Raw genomic sequence first — 24,618 nt, forward strand, 5'->3', positions numbered from 1 at the left:
AGCTGGCCTCAGCACATCCATCCAGCCTGTCCAGATCCTCTGCAGAACCTGCCCACCCTCCTGCAGATTAACACTTCCAGACAGCTTGTTTTTTTTTTCTGAAAACTGATTGAGCGTGCACTCCATCCCTTTGTCCAGGTCACTGATAAAGACATTAAACAACACAGATTCCCGGGGAATTCCATTTGTGGCAGGCCACCAATTTGATGCAACCTTTCACCACCATTCCCTAGGCCCAGTCACCCTGCCAGTTTTTTTACTAGTGAAGAGTGCCCCTAGCCATGCCATGGGCTGCCAGTTTCTCCAGGTGAATCTTGTAGAAAAGAGTGTGATCTGGAGCTGTGCTTTTTAAAAAGCATCATACTCTGGGGGTTAGCCTGAAAGACTGTGATGCAGTCTTTAAGGAGGCTGGAAAAATGAGAAGATGGAAATGGAGCAGGTTATGAGAGTGACAGAAACAAAAACAAAGTAAAAGGGAAGGACAAAAAAATCTTTTTTTAAAAAAAAGGCAGGAAAGAAAATTATGCAGTTTTGTAGAGGTTACATATATTATTAATATAAACTTTATTATACTCATTGATAGAAAAATATGAATTCATGGAGGGGGAAAAATAATGATCTAGATTTTTTCATTGAAATTACACTGATCAGACACTGCTTAGATCTGAGAAGCTCTCATGAGCCATCAACTTCAGAGAACTGATTTCCTTCAGAAAGGTAATTAGTAAGTTAGAAAGGCAACATTTCTAATCCTTTGTTTTTCTTGGTATGACAGGACAGAAAATAGATTTTCTTTTTACTTTCCTCCACATTGTAGGTTAGATATTCCTGCAGGAAAATAGTTCAGGAAACTTAATAATTTTTCACACCATGATGCTGCAAAGGATGCCTGACAATTTCAGATGAATTAAAATATATTTTGAAAATTCTAACAAACTGCCATGTAAACTATTAATTAATACCATTAAAAGTATAAAAGAGGTTTTAAAAGAGGTAAACAGGATGAGGAAAATTCAAAGGTTAAAATTAAAAAATTCTGAATATGACCATTGCTGATCCTACTATTGCAGGGAAAAAATGTCAATCCTAAGAATTGTTTTGCTATACTTATTATAATTAAAATAAACCTCAGGAGCTGAAGCTTCTCAGATTGGGATCATTTCCTTTGGTATTTGTGTGCAAGGAATATAGCTATCTCTCAACATGAATGATACTCCAAATGCTTGCAAAATAAATGTAAATAGTCCCAAGGCCAGCTGTGACAGCAAGAACAATTTGTGAAAATGCAATTGTATAAAAAAGAGAAACTAATTAGTCTTGGGACTTCCTGTATAGTGTTGCAAAGTGCAATCTAACATTTTTGTCAATTTGGTGGAGCTCATTATAGATCATAGAGTTTTTCCAGTGCTTTGTCTACTTTAGAACACAAAACTTTTATCTTATAAATACTACTGGGATAGGATTTCTCAGAAAAATCTGCTCCTCTGGCAGGGAATTACTCTGCTCCCCTACTGATAACTGCATTTCAAACTTGGTGTCCAACCAGGTTTAGTGCAACCTTGAGAATTATCATCTTATGTTGCAGAGATATCAAAGGAGTATAAAAAATAGCATGCACTAAAGAGTTGTTTTCCACATGCTCTGCCATGTGTTTGCAAGGGGACAGGAAAGAAAGTTTACGTTCTGGATGAGGATTTGTTTAGCTATTGGTAATGTGGCAGTCTTTTCAGAGGCTGTGCCAGCAACACAGGTAAATCCCTACTGCATGTTATCCTGTGTACCTGATGCTTTTGCACTGAATAAACTGGAAGAGAACTGGAAAACCTTAAAAACAAAAAAGTAGATGGAAATTAAAGGTGATTAAAAAGTCTTGAAAATCCATTTTACAGTTAGTGTTCTAATTTGTCTCCTTTTTCCTATAAACAAATAATAAGTTTGTCAGTCATCAGACCACCACACCTCACTGGCAAATTAGAGCTAGAATGTATTAATTTTTAAAGCAGAAACTGTATACTGGCCATAGAGTAACAGGCTGCTTGATAACATACCCAGACAAGAGCTAAAATAAAAATTTCCCTTCTGGCAGGTATGGCCAATGACAATATGTTTAAATCCAGATTCCAAATATAAACATAATAATTTTTCTGTCATAAAGAAAACAAGGTGAAATCTTAAAATAGATTACTCTTATTACAGCACTTGGAAAACAATTCACTAGTAGAGATTATGGCAGTGGAAATCTGCAATGCTGTTTTGATTCTACCATAGGTAATGACTGTAGCTTCCACTGCTGCTTTATAAACAGAGATGGACCATCTCTGGACACACTGAAAAGATCTCACACAATTCTGTTTGTGGATGTAGAAGACTACAATTACCTACTTTCATCTATATGTATGACCTTTGAGAGCAGAACAGGTAGGCTGAGAAATTTTCCTAACAGTGCTGGAATTTTGGAATGGAGCAATGGAACAGAGTCAGGAGTAAGAGGTGAAATAGGCCATATTTGAGGGATTCAGAGGTATAGTCTGGCATCTGTTATTGTATAAGAGCATTTGAACATAGGGTAGCATCCTCCTAGTCAGGTCAGGAACTTACAACATTAAAGCAGTCCTGCAGAAGAAAGGCCTTTCTATAGGTCCTGCACTAACCCTGAAGGGTGCCTCCCAAGACTAGAGAATGTTATGCAATTTCCATGCCCCCTTCTACCCTTTGTTTGAGTGTTGATAGAGGCATTGCACCACAGCAGAGTGAAGCCTTACAGAAGGTTCTTTGGGCTGACAGGAAAAAAAACTAGCCATCAACAGGCTGGCAAGTCTAGCTATCTCTGAAAAAGGTCAGAGCATTACTGAGACTGTGAAACTGAGCTTGCACCTGTGGAATGCTCTAGAAAACCCTAGTAAGGATGAACCAGTTTTCTGCCTAAAGCTACCATCACACACCGATATTTAAAAGCCAACAGGGGCCTGGAGGGAGGTTTTCCACACAACTTGGAAAATCTTCCCTAATATCAAGAAAAAAGGTCTCCTTATGAACCACAGTGTACTGTATATGACTGTGTTAATATTTAGCAGATGTGACCTTTTTTGAGGTTTTAAGGGCAAAAAGATCAAAAAAGAGAGCAAAACGGGCTGAAAACTGGTGCTGGCATTTACTACTAAAATAAAGTTAATCCAGACCTAAGATGGGCATGCAGACATATTCAAACCTCTGGGAGCAATCTCCAAGAATCAATATGCTGATTCATAATTAGCAGCAGACCCCAAAGTTTCACTTAAAGTTGTCTAGTCATTTTGTAATTCCTTATCCATGAAAAACTTTCTGCAAAATAAATAAGTCAACACAGTTATTTGCCCCTGTCAATTCTACTCTACAGAGCAGAAATCACAAACCCCAACTCCAAAAATACTTAATTTCCTGAAATTCAGAGCATTAAATGCTTGAATGAACAGGCAAACAACAGTTAGACTGTTCTCTAGTCTCCTATAACTGGATATCTCAAATAATTTTCTGTATGAAGCTCTGGATACTGTTTTGTATCAGTAGAAAATGATCTTAGTAACATTAAATGGGAAAGAAAATATTTTTATAGCTGTGTTAATTTCTCATGTTTTTTTTCACACATTCCAGCTTCTAAAAAGGATATACCAGAATCCATATATTGAATCCAAATAAGCAAGGCTACTTTTATTTGGGATGCCAGGGAAATTAAACCCCTGTGTCTTGGAAGAGATATTCATAGGGCTGAAGTAAGGAAGTCCTTGATTTTTATTCACATCTATGAAATAGGCAGATACTAGAGAATATAATTACTGAGAAGCAAATATGCTCTTAGTTTATTAGCTTAAACACAGTTTTGTTATCAGGTTGACGAAAATAATAAATAAATGGAAAAATAAGGAAAAAATAACATTGTAATTCATTCTTCCATATAAAGTATGTCACACTGCAGGGTGAACAGTGATGTGTCTTTACGTCTGTCTTAAGCCATAGACAGGGAGAGACACAATGAAAAACTAAACCACATTTTGTCTCTGAAAACGTGTGGACAATGTTACTGCACACTTGGCCCTTTGAAAAAACCTAAGAACCTCATGGTACATTTAAGACAGGTCTGAGATTAGTCACATCCTAGAAAATACTGCATGCTAATGTTTTCATTGCAATCTGTTCATCCATAAGTTCTCTCCTTCACACAGAGCAAATGCTTAGCTTTTTAGGAAGTGCTATACACTGCATTTTTAATTAAGCATTTAATTATTGTGTCCCACCACTACACCTTGTTTCCTATAACAAATCATCATGAAATAGGATTTTTGGGGTTTTTTTGAATTAGTGCTTGCAGAGTGCCTGAAGCTTTATTTATTAGGAATATGGGATAATACTGGTTTACTTGAAATTAATTAGTCTAAATCCATGACATGTGAAGCAGTGTAGAAGTAGATTAGGAAAAGAAATTTTGTATATATGATGACAGTGCTTGCCTAAAATCCTTAGGATCAACAGCAAACTGTTAAAGTTACCAATGTGTTGAAGAAGTAACTGGTGCATTGGTTATATTGCAGAAAACAGAGTTTAGTACAACAGTATTTATTATCATTATTATTATTATTATTATTATGCCACTTAACAGTCCAAAAAGTAAAATTTATTAACAAATATCAATTGATAATGTAGCTAGTTTGAATGACATTTTGTTTTGTGCAAAATTTGCTCTGCCCATATTGTCTTAAACCATGCCAGACTGTTTTTGTTTAATGAAAGTTATTACCATATAGTCTAAACCTGGAAAATGAAAACTGTACTCCTATCAAATACATTATTGGACAGTCAGCTGAAGATTAGTCCTTCTTTCCAGTTTAAAGCATATATGGTAAGTAGCTCAGCATGAAAGTAGCTTTTAAAAGTTCACTGATGTTCCCACAGTTTTCCTTCCTGTTTTTTGTTATGAGCAACTTGAGCTTGTTAACCATTTTTGAAAATGTCAAGGTTTGTACTCGAAGCTGTGGTGTTGGTTACTCGCTGCTGCAATCTGAACAGCCCAGCTCAAAAGAGAGCAGCTGCTTCCATCTGTGAGCCCCTTGCTCACCTGGCAGTCACCATGCAGAGCACCTGGAGGGGAACAGGTTACACTCCATTTATGTGCAAAGCCATTGCACTGTGAGGTGAAAAACCTCTCAAAGCCAGGGAGGTTTGTGTCTGGCAGTGCTCTCTTGAGAGGCCTGAACAATGTCAGTGCTGGTAGTGTTTTCCATGCTACTAACAGCTGGGAGCAAAGCTCCAGGAGGAGCTTCTCCAAAGCCTTGTTTCTTGTCTCTATCTAGGAAAATACATATTCTTAACCCAGATACAAAGCATCTAAGATGAGGGGGCAGGTTCCAAAAGTAAAAAAAAAAAAAAAAAAAAAAAAGACACAAACATTTCCAGTGGGCATACACAGGAAGAAGTACAGATTTCTGGCATTTTGAATCTTGTTTTTTTTCTCTGATTAGTTACATTGTCCTCAGTTCCTGACCAAATCCTTTATTGAATATCCTAGTGCAAATAAATTTCATACTAGGAACATGGTGCTTTTGCCCACTTGTTTTTTTGGTTTTTGTTTTTTTTTTAGGATGTTACTGAAAAACCACATTGCTATTCAATGTATAACAATGCTGCTGTTGGCATTCACAACACCTCTTCGAATTGAGTCACAAAATTCATTATTCACATTTTAAAGCTTCTTCTGACTAAAGGAAATCAGTAGCTGAGAGGTGCGTGTGTGTTTTGGCAAAGCACTGGTCAGACTGTGTTGTCAACTCCGAGGATCCAGAGCACTTTCTGAGGTTTCAAGTAAATCTCCTGCATAACCAGAAAAAAATAGTATCTGAATCCAACAGTGCATTTTCCAACAGAGCGCTGAGCTCTCACTCACTGCGGGGTGCAGTTATGAGAGGATTTTAATTTTACCAGACTCACACAGCCTAAGATCCCCGATTTAAAGGGAAAAAAAAAAAAAAAAAAAAAAAGGAGCCGTCTGTGTGTGAGGGCGAGCTCCATCCTCTGTGGCTTCAGAAGCGGCTCAGGCACAGAACCGAAATTTCTCATGGGCAGCATCTCCCGAGGATTTTCTCTCACTCCCTCTACCCAGCCCCCCTCAATTACTGGTCTTAGAGGGGACTCAGCGCTGCCTTGCCCACGGGCAGCGGGCCGGTGCCGGGAGCTCTCTCCTCCTTCCCTTTGCAGATTCCCCGCTGGATGCGGCCCAGGGAAGCGCCCGGCCCGGCAGCTCCTCCCGCACCCCCCGCCCCTTGGCGCCGCGTAACTGAGTGCGGGGCGGCCGCTCTCCGGGCGCCTCGGCCGCACCGGCCGGGCCCTCCCTCCCTCCCTCCGCCCCTTCACCGGGGCCGCGGGGCAGCCAACTCCCGGAGCCGTGCCGCTCCGCCTAGGGACACAGATTGCTGGCAGCGGAGGAAAGTTACTCCATTAGAGGCTTTTTCGAGGCTTCGGCCGCCCTTCTCTAATGTATGCAGAATAAAGGGGCGCGGGTGTATATATTTGTGTATATGTAGGTAGGTAAGTATTTGAGCCGGGGCTAAACCCTGCCTGCTTTACGGGTGGGTAGGCGAGCGCGTTCCGGAACCGGAGCCCCGGAGCGCTGTGCCCCACGGCCGGGTGCCGGCTTCAGCCGTCGGGAGGAGTTTCGACGCCTCTCGGCCCGAGCCGGCGGCTGCTTTTTCCCTGAAAATGCTTTAGCAGATTACGGACTCCCGTAATCCCGCGGGTGCCGGCTTGGTTGGAGGTCAGAGAGGGGCTGCGTGCGGCCGGGGGGCTGCTCCGGCCGGCGGGCCCGCACCGCCCCGCGCAGGGCCGGGGGAGCCGGGCGCCCGCCGCCGCTGACGCCTCTGCCTTTCCTTCCCGCAGCAGGGCCCGGGGGGCCGCGGCGCCCACCCGGGCGGCCCGGAGCCGCCGCCGCCGCCCGCCGCCCCGCAGCCGCGGGAGCCCTTCGCGCCCAGCCACGGCAGCGCCTTCCACCTGCCCGAGCCCCAGCACGCCGCCGCGCTCTACTACGCCAGCTCCACGCTGCCGGCGCAGCGGGTGAGCTCCCCGCTGCCCGCCCAGCCCGGCGGCTCCCCCACCAAGCTGCCGCGGGCCGGCTCCGCCGCCGAGGGCGCCGCCTACGCCACCGCGCAGCGCCTCTCCTCCCCGAAGCAGTCCCCCAGCCGCCTGGCCAAGTCCTACAGCACCAGCTCGCCCATCAACATCGTCGTCTCCTCGGCGGGACTGTCGCCGTCCCCCATCCGAGTGACCTCCCCGCCCACCGTCCAGTCTAACATTTCCTCCTCTCCTATCCACCAGTTAAGCTCCACCATCGGCACTTACGCCACCCTGTCGCCTACCAAGCGGCTGGTTCACGCTGCCGATCAGTACAGCAAGCACTCCCAGGAGCTGTACGCCACCGCCACCCTGCAGAGACCCGGCTCCCTCGCAGGTAAAAGCGCGGCCGGCAGCGCCTCGGGTCCGCGGCGGGGGCCGGGGCTGCGCGGGGCCGCCGCTCCCGCGGAGGGAGGCGGTGAGGGGCGAGGGAGAGGCGGGGGCAGGGCCGCCGGCCGGGGACGGGAGGGAGGGAGGGAGAGAGGAGCGGGGGGCGCTTGACGGAAGAACGGTACTTGGGGGAATGCGGGTGCGCTTCCTCCCAGGTCGTGCCCGGAGAGGCTGCCTGCCGCCTCTTGAGCAAAGTACCTGAGTTGTCCCGGCTCGTCCCGCCTTCCCGGCGCCGGGCAGGTGTGCGCGCTGCCGGGGGTGCGGGGCTCGCCGCGCTCCCTGCTGCGACCCGCCGTGCGGGTGGGGGCTTCGTTACTATGGCGAATCTCTTCGCTGCCGCGAGCTGCGCCTCGGAGCCTTTTGCAGGGAATCTCTCTTCCCCGGATTTACAGGCGGCTCGGGCGTACCTGACAAGTTTGGGGTTACTTAGCAGGAACTCGCGGTGTACCGAGTCGTGTCGTGTAAGAGGTGGCGGTGATTTGGCTCCGAGTGCTCTTAGGGGAACAGGCTGTTACAGCTGATATAATGTCTCTGTAAAGGCAGACTTTGAGCAGATCCTAGAAGTGAGATACTGGTGCGCTGTTCTCTAAACCATCTCTTTGCTAAACTGAGCATCCTTCAAGGGTGGGTTTTTTTTGTGTTCTCAAAATTTCCAGTTTCATTGCTATAGTAACAGCTGCTATGCTCTTATGTTCTCTTGTGTGACATAAATAGATTTGAAGATAAATAGGATACATATAGAAGTTTGGTTGAGTTTATCAGTCAGGTACACAAGTTTCTTACTGGAGTGAAGACCTCACCCCCCTTTCTTCTCTCACCCACCTCCCCTCCCCCACTCCAGCTGTTGTCGGCATCCTATATAATTCCAGTGTGTCTAAACACACAGATGGAATTAACTAATAATAAAATACAGTTTTGATCTATCTCCTGGTAAGAACTATTTGCTGGATTTTTTCTCCTATTTAAAGGGCAGGGATTTTTAAGCTTTATATTTTCACAAAGATATATATATATATATATGTATTACACCACATTTTAATTTCAAAATTAGTAAAATGGCAATATCATTAAATTAAGGTAAAATTCAAGATCTCGGGGTGCTTATATTATGCCTGTTGTCAAATACTTTCAGAATACTAAGTGGTTTATTTAGCAATTATGTATTAATACAACTTCTTCCTGCTGTAGTCCAATATACTGTTGACCACAAATATTAAATACTGGCATTCTACAGTGTAAATTTGGAATTGCAGCTGGCTTTATAATTTAGGAAGTTTTCTAACTTCATCCTGTAGCAGAAGTTTGAGCCTAAAAAGGCATGAGTGGAACTGTCAAAGGGAAAAATATCGATTTGAAACTTACATACCTGTGGCTGTGTGCTAGTAGTATTTGCCTGAACTTTTGTTCTAGGATGGAAGTCTTTGCCTTGGGAAGTTTCTAACAGGCGCAGTACTTTTTCCTATTTATGGACTGTTAGCATTGGAATTTGTGTTGTACTGGGGGCTTGGTTTTGGTTATTTTTAAGAAGGCACTGTATAGCATTACAGCATCAGATCTATGATGGTACCTTAGTCCAGAACTTTATGTAGGGGTTAAGGTCCACCATAATGACTCTGAAGTGCTACAGAAGCTGTTAGTCCTGAGCTAGATCCAAGTTGAAATGTGAATTATGGGGCCTTGTTGGCCAATAATGCTTCTACAGAAATTCTTAATAGAATTTTCTACTTTGTTTTGAATAAAAGTTAAGGAACTGTCATTCTTTTTTTTTTTTTATTGCTTTTAAATGAAAGCTTTTGATAAGACTTCTGCATCTTGCATAACCTGCATCTTTTTAAAGCCTACTGTAGGGCGTTGCCTGATTTAGTGATTTATGACTTTGGTGAAAGAAAAAGTCTGTGGATGATACATACATTTAGGGAATGGCTGGTGCATTTTTGCGTGGATTTTCCTATGGGAAGGAAGTAGTGACTGACCATTTGAGTTTGCTGTTGAGTTTGTAAGAATTGATAAAGCAGCACTAGCTTTGCCAAGGATTGGGTGGATCAGAACAAACATAACAACCTACTGGGTTGCTCATCCCTTAGGGATATGATTTTAAGATATGCAAAAACCTTCCTTGTTTTATTTTAGAAAAATCGTGTAGCTTCAATGTGTATTATGTGGCAGACCTGGAGACAGAGAGTATTGCCACTTGAAAGACTCAGTGTAAGCAACAGTCTGTTAGTAAATACCTTTTCTTTTTTTTCCCCCACGGTGGTGACATGCCTTTCAAGTAGTCCTTGAAAGGAGCTCTATCACATGATCTATTCTTTTGCAAAGGTTTCCTATTGTGTGCTACCCCTTATTTTCCACTGCCATTCTTATGCATGTTCCTCCTGGCCTCCCTGCCATCCCCCGAGTTACACATTTGTTAGCAGTGTTAAGTGCCTGACTAATCTTCTAGACTTTCACTGGATTCACTGAAGCCAATGGAACTACTCACAGGCTTAAAATTAGCATATGCTTTAGAGTTAGCCAGGATCGGATGATACAGATACTACTAAGGCAGTCTTAATTTTTTCTCTTTTTTTGTAAGTATTTTTGCTCAGAATAGGTTTGGAATTTCAGCTCTAAGTATATTTTTGCAGGAGTTTTTCAATCAGAAATCAAACCCACTAAGGAGAGCAAGCAATTTTATTTTGAAAAGCTAATGTTCAATAAATAGTGGTTTTGCTTCTTGTTCAAAACATCCAAAGATGAGTTGAACTTTTTTGGGGATTTTGAGAGAGAGAGGAGGAGGAAGAATGGAGAACAGTTGTCACACTGCACTGATTGATGGTTTGCCTGCTGTGATTAATGTGAAATTGCATTGGTGTGTATGTGTCATCAGAGGGATGATGTTATACTAAGTAATCTTTTTTTTATATCTGGCAATAAAAAAATGAGTATTTGTAGTAATTGCTAGAAACGAAAATAATGCATTTGTTTTAATTATTTTTACATGATACTAGAAATCTGTCCTGGAGCTATCTAGTTCATGAATACTACTGGGTTTCAGTGTGCTAAACAAGCCAAACTGTATCAATGCCAGACTTAGATATTTAAAAGAGAAGGCATTCAGATAGAATTAATTTAAAAAAAAATCAAATAAAAAGTTGCATAGATGGCCAAAAACATAGTCTGTGTGAGACTTAACTGAGGAGATGGCATTATTTATATTAATTTCCTGCAAATTCGATTATGAAACAACTTGAAATTATAAAAATGGCAATTCTTAGACTCCGTCCTGAATTTCAAATGAGACATACAACAGCGTGCAATGACTCAGTTTTAACCGAGTAACCTTAGAAACGTCTTCAGAAATGGCTTTTAGTCTAGTTATATTTGAGCTGCTGCCACTGCCAAGTGTGTGTGCGTGTATGGGTGTGTGTGTACATGTGTACATAGTGGCTCTGGTGAGTGTACATTTGCTGTGTTTATTCTTAGTCTAGCTGCTTCATTGCTATGATCTGCAATTACAGTTTTAGAAGTAGTTTTCTGCTCTGCACTGCTCCAAAGCATATTCGACCGTCTGTTCAAGCAGCGATCCAAATCCAGAAAGCACAGTTTGTAAATACCTTCTTGCAGCTTCCACACCTGCACTGAGCTTTGGAGTGCTGCTGGGAGCCCAGCTCACCACAGCAGCACATTTTGCCTGGAAGGAGGAGTGTGTAGGACAGCAGGCAGCAGAAACACAGGAAAACTCTTTCAGGAGGCAGGTCATGGCACAGGTGACCACTCCTCATGCTCTTCTGAAGCATCACCTGCTGGGCAGAATCAGACAGACAGTACCAGAGGAGTACTGAGTTTATTTAGGAGCAAAGGGAAAGGAGGCAGTCAAAGTGTGGTGTTCAGGTGGTTTGTGCTTCTGGTTATGTGGCTGGGAGCCCAATGTTACAAAGCCACTCCTGCCTCTTCATCCAGGTTTAGGGAAGACTAGGGACATGTGAAGCAATTTAAAGTAGTTTTATGTATTGCCTTATTATAAAAAACTAAAAGAATAATCATCCTGCTTCAAGACTGCACCATGTTTCATAAGCTGTACTAAAAGATTAAGTTTAAGAAATGAGTGTTGGTGTGAATCACTTGATATATTGTTAGATGGAAAGAATATTACACAGCTGTCTTTCATATAGTGATGACACATTCCACTGAAACAAGAGCTGGAGCATCTCTCTGGACAGCCCTGCTACCAGTGTTGAAAACTTACATGCTTAGCCCTGTGTTTACAATCTTCTTTCGAGTCCCTGTAAAATCAAAATGGAAAAGAATTTTTCTTTTCTGAGTAGAATTGTTGGTATGCAAGTGTAGTGCTAACATTAGAATAATACCATTTTATAAAAATGTGGCATGGGTTAATATATAAAATATGCTTTGTACTCTTTAATGAGCAAAGAGTTCTAAGTTTATCGGGGTCTTAATTGGTTCCTTCTGCTTCTTCATATGTTTTGCCTCAGTCATCTTACTCTTTGCTGAGGACCTTCCTTTACCCTTTCTCCTTCTGTAAGCTTTTCATTCCATATGACATGTTGAACCCTGGTTTCCTGTTGAGGTTTGTGGCAGGACTTCTATTTGCTTGTCAGTGTTGACAAGTTTAAGCATGTCAATGTGCACTCATAGGAGCACAGAGCAGTTTAAGCAACTTTGTATGAGATAATTGATGTACATTACCACTAGCATGGGTTGATGATTCCTTTCGATTGCATGAAGGTATTGGATCATCTGTATATCACTAGTTCCTTGCCATCTTTAAAAAAATTACCTTGTTAAGTGTTAGAGGTCTCCAGTAAACCACACTGTACTTGTATTTGTGCTAGAAGAGCTGCATTACAGTTAACTTGCTACCAAAGTGAGTCTAAATCACCCCAGAATTAAATCCCCACCTGAGATGCAGGGCTGAGCTAATTAAGTAGTCTGGTGTGATATGTCATTGTACTTTTTTGGACAGACAAGGAATAAAAATATTTGGATTTTTTTGGGGGGGCTTTAATATAAGCTCATTGATCATCTATATGATTGATCAGAACAGAAAGGACATTCATTTGATTCCTGTAACAGAATCCCGTATCTCTTTTATAGGAACACCCAAATTGCTTCATTAATTTTAACCAAAGTAATTTTCCATAAATTTTTTCTAAGTTTTTTTCTTTGTTTTTATTAGCTGGAAAATTCCTGTATCTGCTGCCAGAGCCTTTACACATGAGAACACTGTTAATGCTCTGTTCTGGGACAGATACCACAATCTTAGTCTTTTTTTTTTTTTTTTTTATCTCCTTAAGAAACTCTTGTTTGTTTTGAGACTCTTTCAGATAAGAAAACAAAGTGGTAGTTTTGAGTAATATCCAGCAATATTTCAGATATTAATCACAACATAGGCTTTGGTGTCTTTCTGATACAAAATGATGTGTTTCCACATTGCAGCCTGGAGGTTAGATGTGCTGATGTTGGTTTGGAGTTGATACAAATACACAACTCAATGTTCACTTTGCTTTTCTTTGTTACTTATTCTATTTCTTTAGCAGTAGTTATGTTTGCAATTGTTACAATTGGAACCTTGACAACAGTGCTCAATTCCAGTTTGGGAAAGGTATCCACAGTGTACAGCAAGAGAACAGAAGGAATAAGGTGGATGACTTTGAAATATTTTACTATTGCCTTGATTTTTGCTCCTGTATCTTTCAGATTTAGATTACATGAAATTAATTTTCTCACAGGAGAGGAATAACTTGACAAGAGCCAAGTACAGAAGCATCATTTACATCTTCCAGCTAATGAACTTGGTGTTGGCTCCCAGTGTGAGCAAACACAAGAAATAAGTCTAAACTTGGGTCCTATTCTTTCACTGATCACCACCTTTCCCTTTGCTTCCCTTTCTTGATAAGAAACATTGTTTGACTGATCTTTCTAATGATCTTTCAGAGGGGTGTTAAATCAAATAATACTGCAATCTTAACAAGCTTTTGGGCAAAGATAAACCATTGTGCAGCCCTACTGGAAATGGGTTCAACTTGTATAAAGCTTCAAGTATCTTAACCAAATGACTGGGAAACTGGGTAGCAGTGGCTGTTTCTGGGATTTTAGGCGAACGTAACATTAGATATGCTTCTGGGGGCTGCTGAGGCCTGTGCTGTTGCTTGGTAACCACATATGTGGTTTCTGGCCTCTGGTCCTGAACTTTAGCAGCGTACCTAGGAAGGCCAGGATGCAATTTTAAGCATGCAAGTCACTAGAAGAAATTTCTTAAGCATCAGAGCAGATTTTGAAATGTCTCTGCTTACATACCTGCTGACCAGGAGCACAAGAAAGAGGTTAAAGTTAAAAAAGTTAACAGAGAAACAGTTAACAAAAAAGTTAACCAAAAGGTGACAGAGAATAGTCTCTGTCTGCAGCAGAAGGATGGTTAAACCAAGGAGCGGGAATTTGCCGATTTTTCTTGGCTACTGAATTCCACTGGAATGTGTGAAGTCAAAGAGCAGTGTTTTGAGAACTTGACTTTATGGAATTTAGGTTTGAGCAGTGGAAATAAATTAACCAGTGTTGGCACTACACTTCCTATGCTTGTCTTGCTTATGTTGATCTGCATTCTGTTTATTATGGGATTTCAGGAAGAGAATAGGGCCTCATAAGTGATTATACATCTGAACTTTTGGGTCTTAAGGGTGTGCTATAACATAACCATTAATTTGTTGGCATATCTAATGGCTTTTTGGTTGTTGTGTACATACTCTTTAAAGCAGTGCAGGTACCTCTGATCAAAAGTGATTAATTATGGCAGAAGGAAGATGGCAAAATGGGAAGTTGAGGAAGCCCCCTTTAAGGTCAAAGCTTGGGTGGAGAGGTTGCCCATGTCTGCCCATGCCCCATGCAGAGTGCTCATACTGAAACACATTACTTGTCAGTAGTAGCAGCTGCCAGAAGCTACACAGGGCCAAATTTGCTCTATGAGCAATTATGGGGGATAAATGAGGCAACTTTTCAGTAATCATAGGGTCAGTTTTGGAGATCACATAGATGTGGACCCAGAAAAGAGTATCTTTTGATATAAAAGTGATATTGGAGGGGACAGAGAGAGATTGTCTATTGATAATGAATTAATGAAATTATACATTATTATAAGTGGTTAGTAGCAAAAGTCACAATTTAATATGTTGAAATGAGAAGGACCAAGTAATGACTAATCTTACAATTCTAAGGCATGACATATGAAACTGCCAGTTGGGTCACATAGATTTTGAATAAGTACATCAGGTTGCAACTTTCAGTGTGTTAGTGAAAATGTTTCAACCCCGTATCAGGGGGTTTAAACTAACCTTTAAGTCCCTTCCAACACAAACCATTCTATTATGTTATAATAGAAAAGTACGATATTAGTTTGAATACAAGTTGTTTGAAATTTCATGCAATCCTTGCTTTAGTGAGGAAATTTTTGCATATGCTTTTCTATATTTACTTCCTCTATAGTGTGTCTATGTCTTGCCTTATGGCCCCTTATTCTCTCTGTCCAATCCAGGTGCAAAGCATCCCTTTTATCAGCTAGCCAGCTGTGCTGCTCTCAGGCAGTAAAAGCTTTTGATCATAGGGCTAAAAAGCTGTCCCTGGGTTTAAAGAGTGTTGCCTGAGAGGAAGCCAGAAGTGGAGAGGAAGCTGTGACCCTCTGATACTAGGGCAGATTTCTTGTCACTGGAGAGCAAAATGACACCTCTCCATGGGGTCTTTCCCCAACCCCACAACTTTCCTGAGCATCCTGGTTCAGTGGGAATGCAGTCATGTTTACATTTTATCACCAAAAGGTATCATGAGCTCCCCAAAGTCCTGGGAGCATGGTCTGTAAAGAAGGGTGAGTTAGACTCTTTCAGATATTTGTGGGGAAAAGAAGGTGGAGGGGGACAAGATGACAGCCATTTGCGTCTTTGGGGCTAATATACCTTGGAGAAAGGGAGGACTGAGTGAAGGAAAGATTACAGACCTGCTAATCACTGTGCTCTTTGGATATTGAAACAAAAACTGATAGAAAGGATAATATAGGACATGAAGGTAGTAAATGGTTAATGGGATAATTTGCAACATGAGTTCTCCAAAAAGAGATTGTGCTGGAATGGCCTGCTTACTGACCTTTTCTTAGATGATATTTGATGTTTTTCTATTTCCTGTCAGGGCTCTGAACTTGGATTTTCTGTAGTGCCACTTGGGAAATACTTAGTTAAGGTAGAGAAAATGGATATTCTTTCAGGAGTGTAGTTGGACAGGGACCTGGGTAAAGGAACATTTCTAGTTTGTCATTTTGAAGATTGAAGTAATGGAAAGGAAGGGTACTCCTAACAAAGTTCCACAAGGAGAACTCTTTTGGCTACTTGAAAAATACTTTTTCATTTTATTATCTTGGCACAAAACCATGAAATAACCAAGGAAACTTCTTGATAGTGGAATATTAGGAGGCATTTTCTGAAGAGAGGAAGATCCTATGTAGAAAGGATTTTGCACATGAGGGGGAAGAACAGAACTGAAGCTGAGGTAATAATACACTTAGTAGCTAGTTACATGTTCAGCACCTTTGGCTGAAGAGTAGGAGAATACCTGTGTGATTTGGTTGATTACAGCATATCTCAGCCATCTATACTGGGAACATAATAGAATATTTAATGGACTAACATGGCCTCACATAACAAGCAAAACTGGGAGTGTTACACAGGGTTAGGATTTCATCTGGAGAACTGTACACAGCTGTGACCCTCTGTAGGCAAGAGACACTTGCTAGCCTCCATCTCTTCTGAACTGTCCTGCATGGCTTATCAAGAAACAAAGAAGCTTGTTATACACAGACCTGGCATAGTGTATTTCCTCCATTTCTGAACTGAGGAGAGGCTGCTAGATTACATAGCTTCATGTAGTAAATAGAGGTGTTTTGTTAAGAGTGCTGGATCCTAGTAAGAATAATTAATCTGATGAAAGATTTACTTTCTTTGAAAAAAGACAGAATTACTTGAGTCCCTGGCATGTTTTAGGATAGTTCACCCCTGCCCATGGTGACAGGTGTTTGGAACTAGATGATTTTTAAGGTTCCTTCCATCCCAAGGTTTCTTTCTGTATTTCTTCCAAGGAGGGAGTGAGAGCTAAAGGTACTTTCTGAGTAGCTTTTCACCATCAGCCTTGCATTTTAGGGCTTTGGCTAACCAACCACAATGTGTGTGACTGGAGCATCTTTGTCAGCTAGGGCTCCTACATTCTCCATCAAGAGATTTGAACCTGACAGCCCTAGCAAAACAGTGACTCCCCAGCCATGATTGCACATTTTCTGGTCTCTGACCAAACTTCAAAGTTTTCAAGGTTTATTCATAGAAATGTGTCTCTGTCTGAAGTTGTAGTTCTTGTGTAGCTCATGTCATCCTTGTCTCTGTTGCATCTTGAAGTGCCTTTGGCAAGAGTCAGCTAATGCTGAACATAGCTGAGCATCTCCTCCAAAGTGATCTAGTTTGTGTTCTGCCATGCTTAAGATCCTATCTTGTGAATCCAGGAATTCAAAAATTAACTGTCTTATCTGAAAAACATTTTTTCTGAAGTTTATCAGGGTTGTGATTGCATGTCACTGTTTTTTTCAGTCTGCAGTACATTTTGGACCTCTTTTGTAAAATCAGGCAAAACTTGATGCACATGTCTTCAGCCAGCCATATGGCCATGGAAGTATTGGCTTCACAGGCAGGGCAGCCATTTGACATGCAAATAGTTTCAATTTGCATTTGCGAATAACCAGGAACTAATCCTGTGATATTTAGAGTGCCTCAAGTGCTTGTCACCTTTGGACTACATCAATCTCATTCTTCTAATTGAAATTACTGTTGAAACTGTTAAAGCCATTCTTGAAGCTGAAGATATCCAGTAGTTTATTGCAAACTGCTGTGAACACATTTCTTATGTTCCTAATCTTAGATCTGTTTTCCTTTTGCCAGCGACCTTTTTTCACCATTTGTCTCCTGCAGCATTTGTCATGGCCATTTCATTTTAGTATGGACTCTATGCTGAAGTGACAGCACTCTTTCAGCCTAAAGTCCTTTTCTGGCCATGCTTTTCAGAAATAATCTGAATTTGTGAGGTTAATTGCAAAGTCTGTCTTGCTGTGTTTGTTTGTTTTCTTCTCTCTCTCTTTTTTTTTTTTTTTTTTTTCTTGCAGTAAGTTTCTGCTAAAAAGAATCTGTAGCCATCCATTTCCTCCTTTGCTTGTTGCTTGAAGGTTTTATGTAAGGTATTTTTCTCAGCTTTTAAATTGGATACTAAATACATGCTATTGAGTGACTGCTATATTAGCAAGAATAATGAATTAAAAGAGAACTTTATTTTATGGGATGCAGTTATTATTTTAGCATAAATGTTAAATCCTTGAGTTACTCATGTCATGGTGTTAACAATATTCATTTTCTTTGTCTCTACATTCAGCATTTCTTTTATTTAGAGCATCCCTGTTAGAATTGCTTTAGATTATAATGATTTTAGTAAAAGGAGATTATTTTAAAGTTTTCTAGCAGAGGTCTCAATAGATACATAATGGAAACAACCTAAAACCAGCTTAGATAATGCTACAAGAATCTTTTGAGCATAATTGTAAAAGTGGGTAATTCTTTAGTTAGACTGTATTCAAATTTATTATATATTCATTTTTTAAAATGTCCGTGTTTTAACTCCCATATTTTAACTAATATTTTAAATGCAACGGGTCTCAAATGGATAGTGAAAACTTGAGGAGTAATAGAGTGTGTCACGGAATATCCAGAGATATCTTCCCTTTCTTGAATTTGGCATTGAGAAAAAGACAAAGATAATGAACTCCATTTTTTTGTCCTAGAATGTCACATTCTCATGTGTTGGTTAAGTCTAGAAGCCAGGGGCTGCAAGGAAATGTTCACTGAGGAGGAGAAAGCCTCTGTGAGGAGAAAGTGTTTGACATTCTATCAAAGATGACCTTACATGAAAGAACAAATACACCAATGCTTTTCTCTTAATGAAAGGCAAGTTCGAGTACAAAAAGTTACAAATAAAAATTCCAAAAATCGGTATTGTTCACACCTCTAATAACGTGCAATCTTCTTGTAAAAGAAATTACAAAAGATAAGTTGCCAGCACTTTTATGTGAGCAAACCCCAGATGCAGTGTCTTGAGTTTTCAGCTGTGTCTGTCAGAAGCTGGCACACAGGTTTTCAAAACAAGAATATTCATAATAAGTTAATACTTTTTAAAAGGTGCATTGTGATCCAGATTCATTTGAAATATGTTTGCCTTTTCCCTGTTTGCAGGAAAACCACCTCTTGAAACTGTGAACTCCCAGTACAATTAGGTGAAGAATTCAGGTTGCCCAGCAAAAACCCACATGAGGAATACTGTGGTTGGGCAGACTTGACACTTCATTACATCACTGAGTTTTGTTTTCTGGTGTTACCTTTCCCATGGTGTTGCACAGTGACTGCTTTTTTCATTTGGGAGCAAAGCACCTTCCTTAGCAAATTCTCTGTGAAAATCTTGAGATTTTCCCTTCTAGTTGGATTTAAGCTCTAAATATTCTTTCTGTTCTCTGTGCAGGGAGGAGTTGGTGTGGAAAGGTTTTCCCCTTCCCCCTGCACCAGAGCTGCTGTGAGGTCTTGCTCTGTTTCAAGGTTGACTGAGCTGATGCTCAGTTTGGGGGAAGGATTCAGAGCTGCTGGGTTTTTTAGCTGCTGTGCTTTTCCACAGTGTTAAACACGATCAGAAAGTTAAATTTTCACCAGCAGGCATTAGTGCAATAGTGCCTGATTTGTTTTGCTGAAGGCAGCAGTGCTTTTTAGCAAATCACTCATGCTGCTGGAAGTGCTCTCTAGCCCTACAAAGACCTTTAGGGTTTTGTATGTTTAGCCCGTACTGCTGCTTAACCAGCAGAAGTTTGGCTTCCAAGTTTGCTTAGGTACAGCCTTGTGAAGGAAGGAAAACACAATCTTGGAGAATTAAGGATGTGCTGTTACTTCTGTTTGGTGTGCAGTGCTTGTCAGTGAAGCATTCATTGTGAGGTTTTGCAGACTATGGGATCACAAAGGGGTTTTTTTTCTGCCTATTTGATATTGGGGCATGTCTCATCAAGTACACCAGTATTTAATTCCTTTGCTTGCTGTGTTGAATGCATTGCCACAGCCCTTGCATCAGCATAGATTCCGTGGTGCATCACAAACTATTGGTGTTTAGAATTGGAAATAACAACTTTTTATCTTTTCTAAGATCAAGATAGCAGCATTTCAAAGTTCTCTGCTGCTCCTAAGGCCTAGTGCTGTTTCCAGTTGTTGTGTAGCTGTGGTGAACTATCCAGACAGCTTATGCAGAGCTGCTTGGCCGTGCTGCTTGGTAGCATCATCCTGTTGCTGAGGCACTCGGCCCTCGCTCAAAGCGGGTAGCGAGCAGCGAAGTTAGGAACAGTGATCTGTATAACCAGATAGCACCATCTCTTCAAGGGACTTCTTTTCCCTGCTCTTGTGAAATTGGCAGGGTTGAGGGGCGTGGAGGAGGCAGAGCTTAAGAGAGAGAAGTGGCAAAAAACCAAACACAAAGTAACACACAGTATGATGATTTGCTAAATGGTTTAAAAAAATCTTTAACTTTCTTTCCTGCTAACAGCAAATTGTTGATGTATGGTAGTGGTTGCTTTGAGGCAGTTTGTTTTTAATTTTTTCTTCATTGACAGTACCCTAGATGAGAAATGAAATGGGAATTATCTCCCTGAACTTGTCTGTCACATTTAATCTGCTATTTCTTCCTGGCTATATTTGCCTCTTATATCTTTGCTCCCAGTCAAACTTTTCTTTTCCATTGGCAATTTATTTTTGATAAAATTTTTTAAGCAGGTGAATGCTTTTCAACAGAACAAGGGCAGTAGCAGGAAGAGGAAAATCATTGGGATGAGGTAGAAATTTATAGTGTGGTTTTTCTGTTTTCCCTAGATTCTTAGAATTGTAATAACCGATACGATATTTTGCAGTACAGTCAGATTGCAAGACCAAAATCATAGACCATTTAAGAATATTTTTTACCCTTATTTTTTCTTTTAAATATGCTGAGAAATGTAATGGATGCCAATAGTTGGTTAAAAGCTAGTTCAAATGGGATAAAAGTTATGTCGGTTCTTCTTACAAAGACACAATAAGCTTTATTGAATGATTTTTTTAAGTTAATTGGGTCCTGCTAATTATACTTTCAAAAGTGTAATCCCCTTTTTTCCCCCTCCTTTCTCTGTTTTTAGCACTGATGTGAAAACTGCTGACCCTAGTTCAGATACTGGTTTTGCAGTGTTCCTTAAGCAGCCAAGGCCAATCTGTTTTGAGGAGGCTTTCCCAAGATACTTAATCTGGTTAATGGATGAATTATGTCTGGGAAATTCCACAGTGTGAGCTGAATGTGGCAGTAACCTGACGGTGACACTGCTAATAGGTTTGACAGTGCAGTGAGAGTTTGGAAGAAACACTCCAGACATGCATCTTATTGCACTTTAATCTTTTTTAAGTAGAAAACCTGAGGAAAAGCAATCTAAGATACTAAGAGGCGAGGCAAGGCTGTTCTTTCTGTTCTGGGGACTTGAATGTTGGGGCACAGACTTTTTGTTTGGTGGTGAGCTCCTATAGTGTAGGCTGAGGATGCCAAAGGAGCAAAGTGTCCAAGGTGTTTTTATCAGATCCAGAATTTGATATCAGTTGAAAGATGTCATGTGTAATTAGTCAATTCACTGAGGGCATTATTTCTTTCTGTATCTGTACAAATAGTCCTGAGTCATAGACACAGTGATGTAGTGAGAATGGGAAAAGTGTAAAGACAGAAATGGGTTTTAATTCTGAGCTTTCATTAGTTAATATTTCATTCTAGTATTTCAGGAAAGAAAAAAAAAAAATGATGCATTTGTGTTTGTAAAATCTAAACAGGTCAAAATCCTGTGTTTAAAAAAAACCTACACCCAGTTAGAGTTCACAGTGGACTGTGTCCTGATTCTAGTGACTACAGATCTTGGGTGTGCTAAGGGCCCATGCTGATGTACCAAGGTGTGCATTAGCTGATACTGCCATATGGCCTGTCATGTCTTACTGGTTAATTTTACCATCTGTCATGTCTTAACAATTTATACTCACTTTCAGTAGTCAGGTTAGAAGTGTTTTCTTCTCTTTGGTACAGTAATTTTCATCACACAGTGCTGTTGCATTCTCCTTATCTAAGTTTTATTAGCTTTATTTATAACCATATTACTTGCAGATCATACTTTCCTTTTCTGATGTTATGACTAGAAGACAAATACATTCAGGCAGGCATTTTGAAGATGTTTCTGCATAAATTTCTGGCACAAAACAAAGTCAGTATCAAAATTTGAGCTGTGAATGTTTGACTCTACTTCTCCTCCTGTTCACTTCTAATTCTGCACTTGTGTTTGCATCAATTTCTTAAATTTCTGTAAATTAAAACAGGTTGGTATCTGTAAAACAGGTTTCATTACATATGAGTTCAGAGTAAAAATCCCACTATTCATATGCTCTTTCTCATACGTCTCCTTTTCAAAATTGCAGTGAAGCTGTGACCTGCATATATATATTTATTTAATAAGTAGCATGATTATTATGCTACTGTTTATTTAATGGTAGCATTTCAGGACAAGCATCTAAGAGAAACTTATGTCAGAAAAGGTTTTCAGCCATAATATGCTGTTTAAATCAAAAAGTTCTTTCAGTCCTCTGAAAAGCATGCAACATATCAAAGCCACAAAATTCCTATGATTGTCTTTCAGACTCTGTGCCTGTGGGCCCTTATCTCCAATGATGGGCTTATTGCAGTTTTACCACAGTCTGGGGTTTGTTGTTGTTTTTTTTTAAAAAAAACCAAAAACTTGTAGTCTAAGCAATGTTGTCATTATATTTGAAATTAAGAATTGATGTAGCCAGCTGTAGATCTTTAATCTTCCTTGTCAGAAAGATGCATGGTCTAGGTGTGAAGTGTTGTAGGGTGTTCAGTCTGTTTTGATACTTAGAGCCTCGAGTAGCCGGAGGTCTACAGTGTGTTGAAAGGTGGGGGTTGCAACAAAGTTAAATAAATTTAATTAATTTTACTTGTTAACATGTAACTGCCAAGGAGTAATAAGCTGGTTGTTGATCTTCAGCTCTTGTCTGACTTAGGATGTTCCTCCATCATATATGTAAGGAAATTGTTTAACAGGATTCTTCATCAATTTATTTAATGATCAGGGATTTCTGAGTGGGGGCTGCATGGCTTATCTGATCACATCTGAATGGATTTTTTTAACATTTAGATTATCACTTGCATAGGTTCTCCTAAATCCTGGACAGGTGGACCATATTCTCTTGCTATTAGAGATCTTTAGAGAGCATCATGACTCTGTAATGCTTCTTAAAGCTTCAGCAAGACAAGGTGACAGGTTATAAAGGCTTTCAAAAGGGGCACAAATAAAAACTGCCCAAGATTTATTAAAGCATAAGCAAATGCCCGTGATCCATTAATTTTAATAATTTTAATATCTTTAGTTTATTGCAATAACAAATGCCAAAATACAGATTTACTTTATTGACCTAAACTGTCAGATCAGGAGTGTCATTCAAATGTGTCTGTTGTATTTATTTTCTTGACAACCTGCACCAGCTCTGAAGAGCAATTAGGGATTATTTTGTGTGTTTCTCTCATTTTACACTTGTCTGATTACAGTATTTATCTTCCTGTGGGAAGTGAGACTTTGTCAAAAAAGAACATTTTCCTTAGGAAGCAACTATTTCCCTATACTACTAAGGAAAGTATCAACTAATGTGGAAAAAATTAGCTGGTAGGATACGCATTTTGCAAGTGTGAAGGTAGGAGATTGACTTTTTGATCCAATTTGGTAGGACTGCACTTTTCATGTGTTCTTTCTATTGCCCCTCTTGAATGTGGAAAGAGAGAAAGTGCCACATACAGGAATGTGCATTTTCATCTGGGTAGTTCTGTGTTATCACTGTTGCCCTAGTCCAGTTCTCCTGGCTGGGGGCTCATGTGATACCCTGGTGGAACCTGGCCATAGATGACTTCAAAAATCTCCAGAGTGATGCAGAAGGAGGGGCATTCCACTTGCTTTCAGGTTTCAGTCTTGGAGGCTTCAGAAGAAAGAGAAGACTCTTTACTATATAAACCTAGACTATATAAAAATATATGCTGTTGTTCATATAGTTAATCAGTTTGTTATTAAAAAAATTAATTGAATTTTTTTTTTTATGCCTCAGCTATTTTAGAGCTGTATAGTCTTCTATATACCTTCTGCTGTGATGTATCTCTGGCAATGCAATAAAATAATTTCTCAGTCTTTTGTCAAACAAGATTGGACTCTTGGAGTAATTTATTAATTGATGTTTTTTTCTAACCCCTAAATAATAGTTTAGTTCTTCTCAGTGGTTTGAGTTTTTTAAATTATTCTACTACCCCACTTCTTCACCACCAAGATCATGAGAATTATGGTCTAGTGCTGGATACATCATCTGTAAACAATGACTAGCAGGATTGAAAGTTTAATAAAGTTTGAACTTAAGCATAGACTGTGTCTGTGAACAGGTTTGATCCCTGGTTACACCTCTGAAGGAAAAATAGCATTGCTGTCAGGGTGGGGTGGCCAGGGAGAAGGACTGAGTCCATTTTCAGAATATGTAGGAGAAAGGTGTGGCCTTGGTGCACATCCCTTCTTTGATTTCAGGCAACCCAGAGAAGTGCAGTGCTATTAGCAGGGTGAAGGAGATGGCAGCTGGTTAACAACAGGGTTTGGCAAGTGCAGTTTGGTGTCGGTCATGCATTCATGATGCCTCTGGCTTTAGGGAAACCACTTCTGAGGGCACTGAGCCTCCTTAATGGAGACTGCTTGTGGGCCTTGCTGATGTCATGTTCTATTGCTTCCTAGTAGTGTATTGGTTGCTGCTTTTCCATTCTGACCTGCTTGCTTTTCCAGCCTCTGTGAGCTTTAAACTGCATTAATGCAAGTGTTTTTGAAGGCAGCAATACAGATCAGCTTGCAGCTTTGAGTAGGAAAAGATGTAACTGCTGGCTGCTAACCTGGGATACGGA

At 40.4% G+C, this 24,618-nt stretch overlaps 1 protein-coding gene across 7 annotated transcripts in view; it reads left to right on the top strand.

Moving 5' to 3' along the window:
- Positions 1 to 24,618, top strand: part of CTNND2 (catenin delta 2) — a 626,420-nt gene that overhangs the window by 353,270 nt on the left and 248,532 nt on the right. For 5 of the 7 annotated variants that reach the window (XM_079301143.1, XM_079301144.1, XM_079301145.1 and 2 more), the window contains one exon: positions 6,904 to 7,471. In XM_079301143.1, the coding sequence (XP_079157269.1) occupies positions 6,904 to 7,471 (568 nt within the window). The remainder of the gene's footprint in view (positions 1 to 6,903; positions 7,472 to 24,618) is intronic. The other 2 variants (XM_079301147.1, XM_079301149.1) reach the window with 2 other exon arrangements.

Source organism: Erithacus rubecula (genome assembly GCF_903797595.1).
Source record: "Erithacus rubecula genome assembly, chromosome: 3".
In the NCBI taxonomy this organism is placed as follows: Eukaryota; Metazoa; Chordata; class Aves; order Passeriformes; family Muscicapidae; genus Erithacus; species Erithacus rubecula.